General features: G+C 35.0%; 1 protein-coding gene across 1 annotated transcript in view; it reads left to right on the forward strand.

Annotated features, from left to right (window-relative positions):
• CUBN (cubilin) overlaps window positions 1-21,388 on the forward strand; it is a 282,752-nt gene that overhangs the window by 78,383 nt on the left and 182,981 nt on the right. The window contains exon 27 of the mRNA XM_031939914.1: window positions 679-866. Within this exon, the coding sequence (XP_031795774.1) occupies window positions 679-866 (188 nt within the window). The remainder of the gene's footprint in view (window positions 1-678; window positions 867-21,388) is intronic.

Raw genomic sequence — 21,388 nt, forward strand, 5'->3', positions numbered from 1 at the left:
ACTTTACAATGTTTGCCAAAGTCACGTCATGACCTTTAGTTTTTAGGACCACATAGCATCCTGTACTTTCACAGTGTTTGGACTAGAAATCAACAATTCTGTTCCACAGTGGTGCTTCATTTAGGGTATGTGAACTTGAAAAAAATAGCTATTTCATCATAATTTGTATCCTTTGTAATCCTAAATATTTTGTTTTATGCATTTGAAAACATTATTCTGAGAAGTCCTTCTAACCTTTATCAGACTTCTCAAGGGATCCAAGCCCCCAAAATATTATCCTTGCTAGAGTTCTTTTAAGATTGGGGAACTAAAATTCAGAGTAATGAATTCACTTCTCCAAGTCAACAAGTCATAGTGATTCAATAAGAAAGTTAAGCTCTTCTAACCACCTCCCAATACAATTGTACTCTTTCAGTGTGCTTCTTTAATTCTGCAAGGGACTTTTAAAAAAATTGAAGCTCATTTAAAGGCAACTTTTCATGTTTTATTCTGACAGGGATCCTTTGTGTTATAAAAATGCCATGCAAAGCATTTATTAAAAGGCTATAAAATACAGATGTTTTCTTGGGAAGAGAAGCCCCATATACATATCTTGATGTAATTAGATGAAATATGAATATGTGAATATATGTGACTAAGAAACACATGGTGCTAGCTATTCATCATTATTTTTTCCAGCTTGCCAGGACGTGGTGATTGCCAATCTTTCTCATGGCGTCCTAGAAAGTATAAATTATCCAAATCCCTATTTTAAAGCTCAGAATTGCAACTGGACCATTGAAGTAACAGCTGGCAACACAATAAACTATACTTTTTTAGCATTTGAATTGGAAGATGATGAAAACTGTACTGTGGATTATTTAGAGGTAAGTAACTCTAGATAAGCACACTAACTTGAAAAAAAAATAAAAAATCAGAGGTGGTACAGGAGATAGAGTGGGCTGGAATAAGAAGAATCCCAGCTCTAAATCTGACCCCAGATAATTATTTGCTAGTGATAAAATTTTGGGCAAGTCACTCAACCTCTGTCTGCCTAAGTTTCCTCAACTGTAAAATGGATCTAACCTACCGCACAGGGTTATTGAGAGAATCAAATGATACATAATTTGTAAAGCTTAGCATAGTATCTGAACTTACATGTTCCCTTCCTTGTTTTCAAAGAGTGGACTATATGGAGTTAACAACTATTAGGTTTTTAGAGCCCTGTAGAGTAAGTATTTAGTACACAGTAGGCACTTAATATTGCTTGATGGATTATTTTTTTTAATTGGTAGAGTTGAAGCATTTTCCCCTTTGAAAGCAGAATCAATGCTTTCAGAACAGAAGAGATATCAATAGCTATCCAATACAACATAGACTCCCAATAAAAATCCTCACTGTAATATACCCAATGAAAGATCCAACAGCCTTCACTTGAAGATTTCCCATAAAGGAGAATCCACTTTCTCCCAAGGAAATCTGTTTTACATTTGGAGAGCATGGTCATGAGGAAATCAAACTCTTTGCAGCTTCTCGTCATTGTTCCTGTTTTTGTCTTCCGGAGTCAAAGTAAACCTTTATTATTCCTTCTTCTGCTTTCACAGTCTTTCAGATATTTGAGTATGATGACTTTTATCACATTCCATTAAATCCTTTCTTCTCCAGTTCCATCACATGTTCCATGGCATGGACTCTGACTAGGGAGACATGTACATTTGAAAATATGTATAATGTAATATAAAATAAATATGTGTATACATATATAATACTTAAATATAGGGTACTATGGGAGGGTGGGCACTACTAGCCTTTGGGAAGATCAAGAAAGATTTTATGCAAAAGATAATGCTTGAGTTGCATCTTAGAGGAAGAGAGGGACTTTGAGATGGAAAAAAGGGAAAGATATATTAAGATAGATTCCCTACATTTTATCTGCTGACATCTGGGGTATTATATTCTCTTCTGGGCACCATAGTTTTTTTTTTTTAATTTTTACTTTTTCATTTTTTTTACAGTAACATTTAAAAAAATGCACTTAATGGTATTTTATTTTTTCCAATTCAATACCCATCTTTGTAAGATTTTGAGTTTCAAATTGTTCTCCCTTTCTCCCTTCCTCCTTCCCCCCAAAAATGGTAAGCAATCTAGTATAGGCTGTACATGTACAATCATGTTAAACATATTTTTGTATTTGTCATGTTATGAAGGAATAATCAAATGAAAAGAAAAAAAAACACAAGAAAGGAAAAAACAAAAAAAAACAAATTAGAAAAAGTAAAAATATATGAATTGATCTGCATTCAGACTCCATTGTTCCTTCTCTCTACTACAAAAAGAACTGCTATAAACAGTACCTAGTGCTATTGCTAAATCAGAGAATATACACATTTTTACAGCCCTTTGGGCATAGTTCCAAATTGCTCTCCCAAATGGTTGGATCATTTCACAACTCTACCAGCAATGCATCAATGTCCCAGTCTTCCCACATTCCCTTCAACATTTGTCATTTTCTCTGTCTGTTATATTAACCAATCTGGGAGATATGGGGTGGTACCCTAGAGTTGTCTTGATTTGCACTTCATTAATGATGTAGAGCATTTTTATATGACTATAGGTAACTTTAAAATTTTGGTCTAAAAACTGCCAATGTTTCTAATAAAAGCCTCATTTTTAAAATATATAAAGAATAGAGTGAAATTTTTAAGAATACAAGTCATTTCCCAATTGATAAATGGTCAAAGAAAATGAACAATTTTCAGATGAAAAGATTAAAACCATTTCTAGTCATTTGAAAAAAATGTTCTAAATCACTATTGATTAGAGAAATGCAAATTAAGACAACTCTGAGGTACCACCTCACACCTCTCAGATTGGCTAGGAAAAGATAATGATAAATGTTTGAGGGGATGTGGGAAAAGTGAGACACTGATACATTGTTGGTGGAGTTGTGAAGTTATCCAACCATTTGGGAGAGCAATTTGGAACTATTCCAAAACCTATAAAACTTTGCATACCCTTTGATCCAGCAGTGTCACTACTAGGTATGTATTCCAAAGAGACAGAAAAGAGTGAAAAGGACTCAAATGTGCAAAAATGTTTGTAACAGCTTTTTTTTGTAGTGGCAAGTAATTGAAATTGAATGAATGTCCATTCAGTTGGGGAATGGTTGAATAAGTTATGATATATGAATCTAATGGAATATTATTGTTCTTTAAGAAATTATGAGCAAGATGATTTCAGAAAAGTCTGGAATGGCTTATATGAACTGATGCTAAATGAAGTGAGCAGAATCAAGAAAACATTGTTCATAGTAACAACATGGTTATGGATGATGGACTTGACTCTCCTCAACAATGTGGTGATTCAAGGCAACTCCAATAGATTTGGGATGGAAAATGCCATCTGCATAAGAAATAGAATATGATTCCAAGCATAGTATTTTCACCTCTTTTTTCTTGTGTTTTTTCCCTTTTTTATTTGATTTTTTTGTACAGTATGACAAATATAGAAATATGTTTAAAAGAATCACACATATTTAACCTATATTGCTTGCTGTCTTGGGGAAGAAGAAGGTAAGTGAAGAGGGAGAAAAATTTGGAACACAAAGTCTTTTAAAAAGTGAATGTTGAAAACTGTCTTTATAAGTATTTGGAAAAATAAAAAAAAAGAAAAGAAAAAAAAGAAAGGAGGTCTTTATGAGAAATGCTGCAATTGGCAATTTGATTGGTATAGTACTGAATAAGGAAATACATTTAGGTAGAATTGTCATTTTTATTATATTCATACATCCTACCCATGAGCAACTGATATTTTTCTAGTTGCTTAGATCTGATTTTATTTATGTGAAGTATTTTGTTGTTGTGTTTATATAGTTCCTGCATTTGTCTTGGCAATCAGACTCCCAAATATTTTGTATTTTCTACAGTTATTTTAGTTGGAATTTCTCTATCTTTTGCTGCTGAGCATTATTATTGATATATATATATATTATATTTCAAGTATCTTTTTACTTGATTTTCTAGGCTTTTCTAAAATATTCTAATTCCTTCCATTTCTTTTTCTTTTCATTGCCAAAGTTAACATTTCAAGTACAATATTGAGTAAAAATGGTGAAAATTGTTTCATACCTGATCTTGATGGGAAAGCTTCTAGCTGATACCCATTATATATGTTTGCTGATGATTTTAGATAGATACCACTTATCATTTTATGGCAAGCTCCTTTTATTCCTTTGTTCTCTAGTGTTTTTAATAGAATAGGTGCTTGTATTTTGTCAAAAGCTTTTTCTGCATCTTTTGAAATCATGATTTCTGTCGGTTTTGTTATTGAGATGGTCACTTATGTTGATAATTTTCCTAATATTGAATCAGCCCTGCATTTCAACTGTAAATCTCACCTGCTGATAACATCATTCTGGTGATCTTTTTGTTTACATTTTATTTAAGATTTTTGCATCAATATTCATTGGAGAAATTAGTCTATAATTTTTTTTGGCTCTTTCTCATTTAGGTATCAGTACCATATTTTTGTCATAAAAGGAATTTGGCAGAACTCTTTTGTCTATTTTCCCAAATATATATGTGTATACATACATATATATATATATATATATATATATATATTACCAATAACACACATATATATAAATAATAATATACAATACCAAGATATATAATACCAAGTTATTAGTTCAATGTTTTTTTTTTTTACTTTCAATTTTTATTAACCTCTCCTTTGATTTTCAGGATTTCTAATTTGGTATTTAGTTGGGGACTTTTAATTTGTTCTTTTTCTAGCTTTTAAAGTTGTGTGCCCAATTCATTGTTCTGCTCTTTCTCTTTTTTGATATAAGCTTTAGAGATTAAAAAATTTCCCCTAGGTAATGCTTTGGCTGCATACCATAAAATTTCATATGTTTTTTCATTATTATCTTTTTCTTTAATGAAATTATTGATAATATCTGTGATTTTTGTTGTTTGACTTACTCATTCTTTAGGATTTGAATATTTAGTTTACAATTAATTTTTAATATATTTTTAAGTGGCTATTTATTAATGTAATTTTTATTGCTTCATGACCTGAAAAGGACCCAATTGGAATTTTTGCCTTTCTGCATTTAATTGTGAGATTTTTATGCCCTAATACATTATCAATTTTGGTGAAAGTGTCATTTACTCCTGAGAAAAGTTATGTTTCTTTCTATCCTCATTCAATTTTCTCCAGAGTTCTATCATATCTAAATTTTCTACAATTCTATTCACCTTTTAAATTTCTTTCTTGTTTATTTTGTGGTTAGTTTTATCTAGTTCTAAGAGGGGAAAATAGATGTGCCCCAGTAGTTTGGTTTTATTATCTATTTCTTCCTATAAAATTTAATTTTAGAAATTTGGATGTTATACCAATTGGTGAATATATGTTTATTAGTGATATTACTTCATTATTGATGATGCTTTTCAGCAAAATATAATTTCCTTTTTTGTCTCTTAATTAGATCTATTTTTGCTTTTGCTTTGTCTGAGATGAAGATTGCTGCCCCTGCTTTTTTCTAACTTCAGCTGAAGCATAATAGATTTGGCTCCATCCCTTTACCTTTATTCTGTGTGTACTCTCTGCTTCTATCATGTTTTTAATAGATTACATATTTTAGAATTCTGATTTTATTCTCTGCTTTGTTGCTTCTGTTTTATGGAAGAATTCATCTCATTCACATTTATAGTTATCATTACTAACTCTGTATTTCCTTCTATCCTGTTTTCCCTCTTTTTATACTTTTTTTCTCTCTCTCTCCTTTTACCTGTTTCTCCTCATCAGTATTCTGCTTATGACCACTGCCTCCCTCAATCTGCTCTCTTTTCTATCTTTATTCTTCCTTCTCCCCATTCTGACCTTTTCTTATCTTTCTCACCTCCTACTTTCCTATGTGGAAAGATAAATGTCTACATCCAACTGAGTGTCTATGTTATTCCCTTTTTGAGCCACATCTGATGAGGGTACGATTCAAACAGTGGTTACCCCCACTTCTTTCCTTCTATGTCTTTTATACCTCCTCTTCATGTAAAATAATTAATCTCATTCTAGCTTTCCCTTTCCTCTTCTCTCAATCCAATTCTCCTTTTCATCCTTATTTTTTATATCATCCCATCAAAGTCAACTTATATCCATGTGTTCTGTCTATATGTGCTCCTTCTAATTGTCCTAAGAGAGATACGTTTCTTAAGAATTACATGTATCATCTTCTCATGTAGGAATATAAACAGCTTGCCCTTATTGAATGAATTAAAATTCATTAAAATTTTTTTGAGTTCCAAATTCTTTGAATTTTTTCTAGCTCCTTTCCTACCCATTAAGAAAGGAAGCAATAGGATATTAATTATACGTGTGAAATAATGCAAAATATGTTGTAAAATATTTAAAAATTATATTTCAATTAATATTTTAAGTTCAGTAATTCTCTATCTGGAAGTGGATAGCATTTCTTATCACGAGTCCTTCAGAACTGTCTTGGATCATTGTATTGAATCAATAGTTAAGTCTTTCACAGTTTCTCATTTCAGCATTGCTGTTACTAGACTTAATGATCTCTTGATTTTATTTACTTCATTCTGTATTGATTCACATATATTATCTCATGTTTCCCTAAAACCATCCTGCTCATAATTCTTATAGCACAGTTACATTCTATCAGTCATATACCACAATTTGTTTAGCCATTTCCCTAATTGACATGCATTGCCTCAGTTTCCAATTCTTTGTCTTCATAAAAAAGCTGCTTTAAATATTTTTGTACTATAAGTGCTTTTCTTTTTCTTTAATCTCTATGAAATATAGTCATAGTAGTGTTATTGCAGTGTTGAAGGGTATGCACAATTTTATAGCTCTTTGGGCATGATTTCAAATTATTTCCAGGAATAGATGAACCACAACTTTATCAGCATGCATTAGTATCCCTATTTTTTTTTTTACCATATCCCCTCCAGCATTTGTCATTTTCCTTTTCTGTCATGTTAGCCAATCTTCTAGATGTGAGTTGGTAACCTCAGAGTTGTTTTTAATTTGAATTCTTCTAATTAATAATGGTTTTAGAGCATTTTTACCAAGATAGCTTTGATTTCTTCTCTTGAAAACTGTCCAAATCATTTGACCATTTATTAATTGGGTAATGGTTCTTTTTTAAAAAAAATACATTTGACATTTAAGTATATGTGAGAAATGAGGCATTTATCAGAGAAATTTCCTATAACATCCCCCCATTTATTTTTTCCTTCCAATTTTGTTTATATTGATTTTGTTTATGCAGAACTCTTTTTAATGTTATGTAATCAAAGTTATCTATTTTACTTTCTTTGATCTTCTCTATTGCTTGTTTAATCATAACTTCTTCCCATATCTGTAGATCTGGTAGATAAAATTTTCCATGCTCCTTTAATTTGCTCATGACATCACAAATCCTCTTCTCAAGAAGCTAAATGGGAGAGAGGCATCCATGCCATCAATAAATGTAGCATGAGAGAAAATGAAGGAAATGGGAAGAACTTCAGGCAAAGTGTTTTAGAGAGAGAAATAGAGACAAATAGAAAGAGACAGAGATGGACAAAGAAGTACATTTTACCTAGAACAGAAGTAGTACAAATGGAAGGACGTTTTTAAGAGGCTAATTTGTGGCTCAGCCAAAATTGGAACAAGCTGTCTTATGAAGTAGTCAGTTTTTCATTACTGGACCCATTCAAGCCAAAGCTGATGTCATTCATCAAAAATCAAATACTTCCTATGTGTAAGACATTATACTAGATATGGGGAACAAACAAAGAAGTAATACAAAAGGAGACCTTAATTTAGTAAAAGTGATAGGCAAATAAAGTGCCAGGCAGGAGGATCATAATGGAAGCCTACAACTGAGTTGGCAGACATGTCAACACAGAAGATGACAGCTAAATCACTAGAGAGAGTAGCACTAGGTATGAGGGAAAACTTAATTGTCCAACATAGCATTCTTTAATGGAAGTTGTGTAATAGCCATGCGTCCTTCACCCACTGGACCAGCATCACACAGTGCTAGTTTTCTCTCTGGGGGAGGATAAAATTAAGCGCAATCATAATTATCTGTCCAAAGGGCTTTGAAGACTCTTTGGTCCAGCAAAAAGACCATTAATCACAAAAGCTTGCATTTTCTCCACCTTTAATTACCAATGAAGCTCTTTCCCTTCCCAATCCTTCTTGATTTCTTTTAATGCTTGCCCTCATCTCCCTAAGCAAAAATGATAGCAGTCTTATTCAGAGTCCCTGCCCCTAACTAAAAGGATAATGTCCTTCCCAGCATGGAAGGATTTTGTTCTGAGGATTTGAAGAGTTGAAGCTTTCAACACTTCATTTCATCTCCTTTCAAGGAAGTGGGAGAGATCTTCCATTGCAGCAACATTCCAAAGAAATGGAATCACATCCTTTCTTTTCAGCAGGGAGGAAGGAATCCTTCAGCTTCTACACTTTAATCAACAAGCTAGCCTTTTCTTCTGATTCCCAGATGAGCCTAAGTGGGAAAAGGCCAAGAGCTTCCATCTTTTACTTCCCTTTTATATTTACATTCCATCTTTCTCAATGAAGTATAAGCTGGTAAGTCATAGGCAGGATGGATCCATAAACCTTAATCCCCTGATTGCCATATTCAGTAGTCAATAGCAGGGTCAATTTGCTGTTTTTTAGTCATTTTTCAATTGTGTCCAATTATTTATGAACCTATTTGAGGTTTTCTTGGCAAAGATATTAGAATAGTTTGACATTTCCTTCTCTAGTTCATTTTATATAGATGAGGAAGCTGAGGCAAACAGGGTGAAGTGATTGGCCCACAGCCACTCAGCTAGTAAATGTCTGAAGCATGAAGATGAATCTGCCTTACTTCAAGTTCTACCCTCTGTGCACTATGGCACCTTCTAGCTTCCTAGCAGGGTCAATAACCCTGACTAAAAAGGAGACTCCTTTATTATGCCTTTTGTAAAACCATAAAGATCATTTTGTGATAACCGGGGAAATTTTAGGTGATGGTGAGGCAATGGGGCCATCAGAGGAGCACTGTCCTTGGAGGTTCAAATTATCAAAGAAGTTTTAGATGGCTGCCTTGTTGAGTTTGTATTCACCTACCCACAGCGAATACTCTGTATTCTGAACATGCGTTTACAAAATTGCTTCCACGTTCCTCCTTTATGTGACTATCTATCATGGGGATAATTCCAAGACAATGCTGATTCCAATGTACAATATGCATGGCCATATCATTCGGTGAGCCATATTCTCATCTGTGCCTTCATTAATCTTTACCAGTAAATTAGTTTCTTAGGAAGCTAGATTAATAAAAGTACAAGCTATTGTTTTCCTCTTACAGATTGTTAGATGTAGAAAAGGGACTACATTGTGGAAGAAAATATTTATTAATTAGTATTTTCCATAGAGAGGCGACCTTTCTGAGTACCTCGCTTAACCCCTAGGAAGTGATTTAGTCATTTAATGGCTCAAGTACAACTGTCTGAACATTTATTTTTAGGATGTCTTTATTACCCAATACCTTAAAAATAATTTATTAACAGAGAATTACCTTGATAAGAATTAACAAGATAGGAATTACCTTGAGATTAATTCTCCATTAATAACTAAAGCTAGAAGACTTAAACATATTTTTAAATCCATGCTGGTGCAAATTAACTATTTTGAATAATAACATTTTAATGGACTAATTTTCTTCATATATTTCTATGATACCAAAAAAGATTGTAATAAAAGACAGCATAAATATTGCAAGATGTCAGCTGATCATCTCCCCTCCTAAAATATGATAAAATTTTGAGGCTGAAGTGGAAAATTGCCAAGTAACATCTGCATGTCAGGAACCAACTGATAATTTCCTTTGGGTGTGTACTTAGCACTCTCTCCACAGATCCCAAGGCTGAAGCCTTTTTTGTAAGTGAACATGGGCCTGCCTTTATGTCTCTAAATATGAATTATCTGGAGAAAGCAGAAATGAAAATAGGAATGAAACTCAGTAACTATAGCAAGATATTAGAAGGGGTACTAGCCTTGTGGTCTGTATTTGAAGCCAAGCTAGCTTCAGAGGGGCACTGAGCAACTGTGGATGCTGCCTTGAATTGGTTGGTTTTCTTGCTGACATGAGAGGTCCAGAGTCAGTGACTAATTGTTTATTTTTAGTTTGGGATTGCATGTTTTCTGCTTTTTTGGCCCCACCCTGCCAGCACACAGTAATGTGACTTTTCCTCTGCCTTTGGGAAAACTGGCATCTCTGTACAAGATCTGTTGCTCAGTATGAGGGGCTGCGTGGCTAATGGAGGGTGATGTCAGTGGAAGCAAAGCAAACTCACAGAGTTATCCCTTGGGGGTCTGACCTATTTGAGCCCCTTGATGGGCCCTCCAGCCCACATGGGTGCTGTTGACAGTATGGATTTTACAATTGTTAAATAACAAAAACTGTCCTTGTGCTTACAAACAAATGTAAAGTTCTTAAAACTTAAAGGAATTGAAGGGGATTCTTTTAGAAACACTCCAAATGGAATCCCAAATGGTTGTCACAGACCAGCCCTAACACTTGTGTAATAGACTTGGAGGTGGGCTGGGGTACTGAGAGATATCTACTAGAGTATAAAACACACCAAAACTCAAAAGACCTAGTTTTTATCCCCATTTTGCTACTAATTAGATATATGATCTCAAATAAGTCATTACCCCTTTAATGGATCTCATTTTCCTTATTTATAAAATTAGAAGTTTGGATATGATGAATGGATGAATGAATGAATGAGGCATTTATTAAGCACTTACTATTTGCAAAGCAACATGTTAAGATACAAATAGAAAAGTAAGAGAGGATCTGGGCTCATGGAGCTCCCATTGTGATGGTGAATTACATGACCTGTAAGGTTCCATCATCTTTAATGGGTTCCTGTTTTAACTTAGAGTCAATCTGTCTTCCCCTCTCACCTCTCCATGTTGTGCCTTTTCTTTCACTCCATTTAGGGAGTTAGGTAGCTAAGTTGCAGGGATTCAGAGGGGTCTGGAAGAGAAGTAAAAAGAAGAGCAAGAGGAGCAGTGAAGGTGTCAACGACATGGAATATAGTTAGCTTAAACATGTTAAGTCCTACCAACCTCCTCCTTGTACCTCACCTGAGGCAAAGCTTATAGTGCCTTTTCCTAGAAGACGCAATTTTAAAAAATGTTCCTACAAACTCTCTCCATTTCTGGCCTTGATATATGGAAGATTATATTAGATTTCATGAATATAAAAAATGTTGAGTGGGGAAGAGGAATTCCTCCAATATACTTTGGGGAATTGTCCCTGGACCATGCAAGTAACTCTCCTCTCCATAAATAACCAATTTGTCACAGCAGCACATTTCAAATGATGATGTCCTATTCTTTCTGTTTATTTGGAATTTTCTTTGATTGTCTGACTTTCTAAGATGATTTCTGTGAAGCTTCGGAGAGGAATGGTTTCAACTAGAGTTGCTTTTCCCCATCAGACAATCCCTCATTTTTGCCTTCTCCCCCTACCCCCGGCCCTGTCTACTTCCTACGCTAATCAATACTCAAGAACAATTTTTGTGTATGGCTTCAGGAAACTGTTTTCATTTTTAGCCTTTTACTGGGACTGTTATGCTTATAATTTACTCTCATTGATGACTGTCTCCATCCCCATGGGGAAGACATTCTTTTATTATTGAAATTGACTTTTTAGCTCCACTATAAACTCATTGATTGAATTTCTCAGAACCAAAACTGCTCAGATGGATTTTCTGCTTTGAAGAGTCATTTTGTTCCATAGACAAAAGAGGAGGTTTTCTACTATGCCTTGATTTCTCCCTAGGGGGATGTAAGATTTATTTAGTTATCCATTATCTGCCAATGGCGGTAGTTTCCTTTGGAATCACTGTACAACAGGAAAGGAACCAAAATGGAATATTTTCCATTTACTAGTTGCAGAGGCCTGGCTTCTGTTTTATTTGTATTGATCCAAATATAGGCTGTACTTTTAGTCCAAATTTGGCTTATATAAAACATGAATATGGCTTATGCTCAATCAAATCAACCAGCAAGTATTTAAATGACTACTATGTGTCAGGCACAGCTCAAAATGCTAAAGATACAGAGAAAGGCAAAAAGTAGCTCTCAAGGGATGCACGTTCTAATGGGGAGAGAATGTGTCAGTCTATAGATACATATGAGATATGTACTTAATGGAAGGTAACCTTATAAGGGGAGACTCCAGCAGCTTGGGTGGGGGAAGGAGAGGAGCAGGAAAGGCTTCCAGAAAAAGGTGATGTTTGAGCTAAGTCCTATTTATTATTACAGTTTAGAATTTACTCGTTTCCTCTGCAATAGTAGCATCTTGACCATCAGTATCCATAAACTTGAAAAATTGATAAAGCTGATGGAGACTCTAAGAGAAATCTCCTCCAATTTCCTCATTTAACAGATGAAAAAAACACATTTAAAAAAGTTTTTAAGAAATTCTTTCTTCCAGTAGAATTAGGACCCCAAAGTTAGGTTTTCTGATTGCTTCATCTAGAGCTTTTCCAATGGCACCAAGCTTCTCCTTACCACTTAAATTAGTTTCTTCAGCTGCAAAAGACCTGTTGCAGCTCCGGAGTGCACAAATTCTCTCTTTAGAAGGAGTAGTGAAGTGGAGTTTTTCAAGTGAATTTAAGTGCCAGATACAAACACCATTAATCTTCAAAAGGTTGTGTGGAGAGAAAATAAAGAAATTTACCCAGTTTTCATTGTTAAGTAGAGAAATGTGGGTGACAGTATCATTGAACAGGAGGATACCAGTGAACTCCTGAAATGGAGAGGCTAATTTCATAAAAATCTGATTTCTTTCTGTCACAAATGGGAACTATCAGAAAGATGGGAGATATTTATTTTTTAAAGTGAATCTTTAGATATCGATCAATTTTTTTTCCTTTGACATATATATTCAATACATCAGTGAGAACAAGAAAAAAGTGGCTGCTTAAAGTAGGCAAGTGGTACAGTGGATAGTTATCTTCCTGAATTCAAATCCAGCCTTAGACACCTGCTTACTGGCTGTATGATTTTGGAGTAAGTCACTTAACCTGTTGGTCTCAGTTTCCATCTGTAAAATGGGCTGGGGAAGGAAATGGCTCTTAAACCGTTCCAGTGTCTTTGCCAGAAAACCCCAAATGAAGTCACAAAGATGACCAAAACACTCAATAACAATTAAAAATAAAGTAAAATCTACAAAAAGAGAGGGAACAGTTTGTAAATCATTGTACATATGCACAGGATCTTATATTTACAGTTGGAAGGGACTTTAGTCCACTGCCTCTCTTTACAGATGAGAAAACTGAACTCACTGAGGTAAAATGGCTAGTTTAAAGTCATATAGGTGGTAAGTAACAGAGCCATGACTCAAACCCACTGTCTCCTACTCTAAATCAACATTCTTTGTCATGCCATGATACTTCCTAGCTGTTGCCTGTAAATCCCAGCTGGAAAGATGGAAACACAGTTTTTACATTTAATGTAGCTAGAGTGTTGTAGGGGCAGAAGCATTGGGATTCTAGTCTTTGAGAGAAATGAGGTTTGCAAGTTAGATCCAGATTAGTGTGAATAATGAACTCCCTGAAGTGGTCACAAGCATTCAAATCCCCACTGTCTGAAGTTATAATTATGCAAAACATAATCATATGTCCCAGCTCAGTGGAAATAGGCAGTGCAGATTCAAATCATGGGACCACTTCAGGGAATTCAGTAATGCATTAATGGACCAGAGTGCCCATCTCTGTGGACTTGCAGAACTCTCTCAAGTGCTGGATCAGAAGTTCTCTTCAGCTTCATGATTGTGTTATATTTGCCTTTTTTCTTTTTGTTTCAGCAATGTGTATATGGCTTGAGTGTTCCCTCTACACATACATATAAGATCAAAATATAGTTAAGGGTGGCAGGATCTGGGAAACCCATGTATATGCTATTGGTCAAAGCTGAAGCTGAAGCTGGATTCTCCTAGAAATTGTAGATTGTAGATTTTTAAAAATAATTAAAAAAATTTTAATAGCTTTTTAATTACAAGTTATATGCATGGGTAATTTTACAGCACTGACAATTGCCAACCTTTTGCTTCAATTTTTCCCCTCCTTCCCCCCACCTCCTCCCCCAGATGTCAGGATGACCAATACATGTTAAATATATTAAAGTATAAATTAAATACAAAATAAGTATACATGACCAAACCGTTATTAAATACTTTTTTTCAATACTTTTTCTATACTTCTTTTCAATACTTCATTTAAGCTAAAACATTTTAACATTTTGAAATGTTCTTTTCTGTATTTTTAGATTCATTTCTTTCTGTTTGTCATTTAAAAATCTCCCCACTTTCCTTGTGTTCCTTTTTATTTGGTATGGAGCCTTTGAATATTTGTGGGTCAAAACCATATTTGCTTTTGGGAAAAAAAACCAGGATTCTCCTAAGTATGTAAGTGTTTTTATCTGGTATTTTGTATACATATTTCTCCATAGTTGATGAGTGAAGTATTAGAGTACCAGTTGAAAGATCTCATTTTAGGCGTCTTGCCTATATACAACAGGTGACGTACATTCAGTCAAATGAAATAGTCTCTCAAAACAACTTTGATAAATTTCTCATGTGTGAATTCAATCAGATGTAAAGCTTTGTCCCCTTCATGGTTTTAGGCAACCAAAGGTGAAGCCTTGGAGGGAAAACCATGTAATATTTCCTGTTATCTATTCAAATGGAAACAAGCAGCAGAAATGAGATTTTATAGAGCTATATAACTAGCTTCCTCCTATTTGTCAAGTCACCATGAAGAAAAAAGAATCTTTATTTCCTTTTTATATAGAGTAAGACATGAGCTGAAAATTATCCAGTTTTTATAAATATAAAAAATGGAAACTACAAGAACAATATTTACTGAGAGACAGTATAGCTTAGAACTCATACCTGAATTTTAATATCAATCATTGCATCAATAATATGAACCCAGAAAAATCAGAAAATTTGTGGCTCAATCTTTCTTCCTAGCAATGAAATGAAAGAGACTTTCTCTTCATTTTGACAGGGGAGGCACAAATGAATGGAACTAGGTCAAATAATCAACTAACAAGCATTTATTAGCCATCAGTGGGTCGTGCACTGGGGATTCAAATAAAAAAAATGAGAACCCCCATTCTCTACTTTTGGAATATATTTATACATTTTTTAAAAAAAGGGTTTTTAACTCATGAAAATGCAACTTTGCAAACAAGAACCAATAGCCATAAATATGAGTTTAAAAGGTCCATTTTTGTAACTATTGCAATATATTCATAATTCTATTTTCCAGTCTTTACTAGGAACTATATTAGATTCATGTCAGCTGAATCTGGCTCTCTCATCCATACAAATTGTGGAATCAAATGATTCCTTTGAAATACCTCTCTAAAGCTATAAAAGCTTTGTTCTTTTATCCTACCCAGCTGTCTCAGATAACATTGGTATCTCTGGTTTATTGCACACCTATCAGTACTTTCAGCCTATCTGCACTAACCATATGTTTGCATACTTCACTTTGTACAATTTATGTATTGAAAACAGAACTTTATAAGTAGCACAAAAATCACTTCCAATCCTAACCTAGTGTGGAAGTTAACAATACAAGCTTCTCTCATCCAAGCAAAGGAAGTATATTAGAATCAGTCAATCTGGCCAACACCAAAAGATTTCCTTCCTTTTCAAGTGCACTAAAAATAGTTGGGTTAATTGAAACACACACACACACACACACACACACACACACACACAGAATAACTAATAACAAGTATTATTTAAGAGTATGATTATTTCCACTGTCTCCAGAAAGCCTCTTTGAAAATGCATTGAAATTTATAACATGAAAATGCATTGTCATTTTGGGCACATGGAGCCCAAACATGAGCCTCCATCCCATTCCCCAATTTAGGGAACCATAATAAGGATTTTTATAGAAATCAGTTCTGGAAATCCAAAGTAAGAAACCCGGTCTCTTGTCTTTCTCACTTAGATGTAAGAAGTTCTCTTGTGTTGGCTTAAGACTAACCTGAACTCCCCATCAAAATTACAATGGGAAGTGGATAGAATGTAGGGTTTGGAGTCAGAAAAAAACTGAGTATGATCCTTTCTGAGACACTCCCCAGCTGTGTGTCCCCTCACAAGTCACTCACCATCCCCATGCTTCAGTTTCCTCATTTGTAAAATGGAGATAATAATAGCATCGACCTCACAAGGTTGTGTGGATCAAATGAGTCAAGGTATGTAAAGTGTCCATACACAATATCCTATAAAGGCTAGAATGATGATGATGAAGATGATGAGGTTATCAATAACTTGTCTGACATTTCGGGCCCTCTAAAAATGTGAAGAAAACAGTCTAGTGGTTTTATTTGGTCTGAGTTAGCAGGCCTTCCCCCAGTCTGCATGAGTCATAGTTGGCAGATCATTTGAATGTCCTGTGGTTAACATTGGGCTCTGAAAAAAAGAATCCTTAGGGCTGCCCCAGTGTTTGCTATGGCAACCAGCATTTGTATATTTTGAAAAATGTTTTTTTTCATTTCTCTGTGGTAAATTTGAGCGGGAACAGCTGGAGGAGGTAACATTTGCCCCTCGGTATGGGTGCAAAAAGATAATTTCTTTTGCTCACTGAAAATTAGGTAGACTCAAACTCATTTTTTTTTTTCAGGAGTGGTGTGGTTTCTGTATTATTCATTGGAAATTGTACTGTGCAAATCAATCAATGACCTTATTAACATCTATTTTTAAACATCTGCCCAAAGAAGCATCAGATATAGATTTCATTTTCCCCTGCTAATTGCTAGTCCTCTTATCCCACAATCTTATATGCTAGGAAAGACTGAAATAGATGGATTGCCTTCTATCCTATGAGACCTTTGAGAAACACTAGTACCTACTTCATTTGATCAATATAAAGTGAATCCAAAGTAGCACAGATATGTTCTTGATTTGGTGTAAGAATCTAACAGATTTCTTATCCCTCTCAAGATTTTATGTAATATTCCTGTAAAGGGTTTGGGAAGGTACATTGTTTCAGCTGCAAAAGGCTCTCATCTCATCCATCTTGGATTCAAATGAAATAGTTCAACTTTTGTACTGAAGTTGAGAAGGAGCCTTTTTTGGGCAGTATGAGATTTTTCTTCTTGTTTATCCTTGCCTGGGAAATAACTACATTTATTTTTATATTTGTTATTTTTGAGTTTGAGGTATTTTAAGTTTACATGATAAGATCCTTGGATATATAAACATCATACTGAATTAAAAGCACAGTGAGACTCTCTAACCTGGAACAAATGTCCTGAGGTTAAATGGTAACCCTAGAGAATACCCAAGTCTCATGTACTCTGATTCAATCCATTCCGAGACCTGCTCCTCCACACCTTGCAATTTAGGATCCTACAACCATAGAGTTAGAAGGTGACTCAGAGCCTCATTTTATATATCATGAAACCGAGCATTAGGGACGTAGCTTAAGTCAAATAATCAATCAACCTATTATATATATATATATATATATATATATATATATAATTCCAAAGTCCTTAAGAAAGACCTTGAGTGTGTCCTTATATCACTTTTTTTTTTTCCATACATAATGTGAGTTCTTGTCTCATGTGAGTTCTCCATAAAATAGTCTTTTAGTGTACATTTGGCCAGCCCAGTATTAATTCTTGGCAGTTCAAGAAAGGACTTCAGTGTCTCACACTTATTTTTGCTAGATGATCTTCAGAATTTTTCAAAGACAATTCAAATGGAAGCCATTTAGCTCCCTGACATGGTACTGGTAGACTGTCCAGATTTCACAGATATACAGTAGTGTTATGTGACATGGGAGATACTGGCACAGGATTTCCCAGCCTGGCGTGCCCTCATTAGAGAAGGTGCTGTGCTCTATGAAAAGGAAAAAAATAAGGAAAGCAGAATTAAAGTAGCTCAGAAGAAACGTGAGATGCACAAAGTTAGAGAAGTCACTCCGAATGTTCGCAGGGACTATTTGTGCCCGACTTGTGGTAAAGCATCCTGAGCTTGTATTGCTCTGATCAGGATACCTTGTAACTTGACTCTAAGAAAATGATATCATTTTGATCCTTTTCAAGAATGAAGAATAACAACTAACCAACCAAGAGTAATAGTAATAACTAGAATTTATATAATGCATTAATGTTGCAAAATACAAAGAACATCCTATTTGATCTTCAAAAATCCCTGGGAGGTAGGTACTAGTGTTATTCTGATTTTACAAATGAGGTAACTGAGGTAGAAAGAGATTGTGACTTACTCAGAGTGGTATGGCTGTAGAGAGGTATGAGGCAGGATTCTAACTTGAATCTTCCTGAATCTCTCTCCAATACTTGATCTACTGTACCACTTAATTACCTCAGGTATATCTCAGGATTGGGAATACAAAAAAACAAAAGAAGACTATCTACTATAGACAAGTCAATATATGCTATGTGCAAAATAAGTAGGAAGTGATTTGGGGGTTGGAAACACCTGGGGGAATTGAAGGAGATGACTTATTAGACTTCCAGGGGTTTGAAAGGTTTTAAGAAAGAGAAGCAAGAAAGAAAACCATCAGAAGTATGGGAGGCAGCATGGGTGAAGGCATAGAAATGGGAAGGTCAGATTAACTGGAGCACAGATTTGGAAAGGCAGAGCGCAGCCAGATTGAGTATCAGGGTTTAAATGCCAACAGAGGCGTTTATATTTTATCCCAAAGGAAATGTCTGTCTCTCTGTCTCTCTGTCTCTCTCTCTCTGTCTCTCTCTCTCTCTCTCTCTCTTTCTCTGTAGGGGGCAGACACAAATGACATTAAAAAATCATTAATGTCTACAAAGTATTTTACAGACATTATTTCATCAGAACTTCATGACAAACCCTTCCAGGAGGAAGTCAATACAATTATTTTCTTTATTTTACGGGTGAAGAAACTGAGACTCAGAAGAAATTAAGTGATATATCTGTAGTTCCCTTATTCATAAGGGTTGGGGGGCAGGATTCAAATCCAAATCCAACAACTCTTCATAAGAAAACTAATTAAGTTGGGCAGAACCAGGATTTGGACTGAGCCTTCAGATTCTGAGTCTGTAGAACTTTCTAGTGTACCTCAACATTTCTCAAGTAGCAAGAGACAGGATTGTTCACACGGGCAGCTTTGCATTTTTCACATCTAAGAGACCCAAAGGTCTCTTAACCCACCTCTTTCCTTGTCTATTCTACTTTTAGCTCTCTCCCATAAGACCTTTTTATTTTCTTGTAAAGTATCTATCTAGAAACTTAGAAACTTGATAGTGAATACCCACATTCAGTGAAACAGTAGGGGGAAATAAGCCGGAGAGAGATGGGTAATAAATTAAGCTCATCTTTATTCATATGTTTAGAATGTTTTGAAGGGAGAGTGATTAAAAGGGGCTCTTGGGCTGCCCACCATCCTTAAATCTTCCCCAGCTTCCCCAAAGCCTCACAAGCTTGACATTCTCTCACAAATAGTTGATGACGGCTCAGGATGAGCCATCGGAATTTGGGGATTTATGACTTCTTCTGTTTCTGGCTTTTTGGATGTCCTTGATTAGGACACATTTCTCCTCTTGCTCCACAATCTTGATAAGGTTGTCAGATACCTGTCTGCCAGGGACGCATTTAGATTTAGGACGATGGTGGTGGCACTAGCTATATAAAGTCCAAAGATGATTACAGATGAATTCTCATTAAAGTAGATGGCATTTCCTGTACAATCATTGGGCTCTCAAGTTTTACAACCACATGCTGGTAGCTGATATACTTGCTGCAATATTTAAAACAGCAAAATTTTAGTTTATTTCCTCTCAATCCCACCATTCTAGCTCCAGTCACAGGATTTGATATCTCCTATGTGTGCATATATGTGTGTGCATGTGTAAATAAGTGAGCATGTACAAAAATCCTACTAACACTTTAAATTTTATGGCTCCCAGTATTTTAGTTCAAGCACAGCTGGATTTTAAGTGTTTAAAAATGGAAATTTCTGAAAAGGAGTGAATGCAGAATTTCCTAGATCACAGGGGTGTCAATCTTATGGCTCATCACATTCAGAGATAGGATTTGGGGACATAGCAAACCAAGGATCCTATATTAAGGAGCAGAATTCATAAACATAATAAAATTCTTGTGCTAGAACTTTTCTTTCTTCTATTTACCCATCAAGTTATTAAACTATCTTTTTTTTCCCCTTAAGGATCTGTTCTAGTGAACTATCATTCACATCAGTCACAAGCCCATAGGAAAATGAAGTCAAATCTCTATATTTATATTACCAGGCTGTTCAAGGAATGGAGTTTCATTATCTCAGGATGGGGAATAGGGCTATTGGAGTTGGAAGATGTATATTCAAAATCTACTCTCCCTCATTCACCTACAAGTCCAGGGATAAATCTTTTAATCTCTTTAATTCTATTTTCTTACCTACAAAAGGGACAAAAGAAGGAGTAACTAAACAACTCTCATAAGGTCCCATTCTGCCCCAATTTATGCTATGTGTGATCTTATCTTTCTAAGGGCAATAAGCATATTATAACTCTTGATTTCTATTTTTTTAGACTCAGTCATTTTAATCATTGACTCCTAAAATCTCAACAGCGAAAGGAGTCTTAAAGCAATGATATACTGATAAATATTCAACAACCAGCTCCCACTTTAAAGTTCAATTAAATTTAATCATTAACATTAACACTATATCCATACATCTGCATTGTTAAGGTTTTCTCCATTACTTAGGTCTAGACGATCAGCAGACTCAAGCCCTTAGCAATTTGCCCATTGCTGAGGTATGAATAACTAACTACTCACACTGAACATTTAAGTCAGGAAGGACAGAGCTGGCTCCAGCACATCTCTGCTTAAAGGTCACTTCATTCAACATCTCTATCCAATGTATAATGTACAGACTTCCCTCGAGTGATTCATTTCAAATCTTCCCAATTCTCTCCAGTGACACAGAACTCTTTCCCAACTAAGCTTGATTCATTTGTTTAGATCACTCTCTTTCTTAGGAAGTTTTCTTATACATTGAGCCAAAATCTAAAGCTCGGAAACGTCTGCCTATAGTTCCTAGTTCTACCTTCTGGAACTAAAGGAAAAAGTGATTTATTGTGGTTTTAGAATATCTTAAGAGATCTAAAAGGACATATTGAACTCCACTAATTATTTTAATTTAAACATTTTTATTTGAGAGGACTATAAACTCACAGAATCATTTGAAGATGTAACGGATCCTAAGGGAAGCTCATAGCCTGACCTCTTTATTTCAAAGATAAGTATCTGAAGCCTAGAGTGGCCAAGTGTCTCGCCTAAAGTCACATGGATAGCAAG

Source organism: Sarcophilus harrisii, chromosome 5 (genome assembly GCF_902635505.1).
Source record: "Sarcophilus harrisii chromosome 5, mSarHar1.11, whole genome shotgun sequence".
NCBI lineage: Eukaryota > Metazoa > Chordata > Mammalia > Dasyuromorphia > Dasyuridae > Sarcophilus > Sarcophilus harrisii.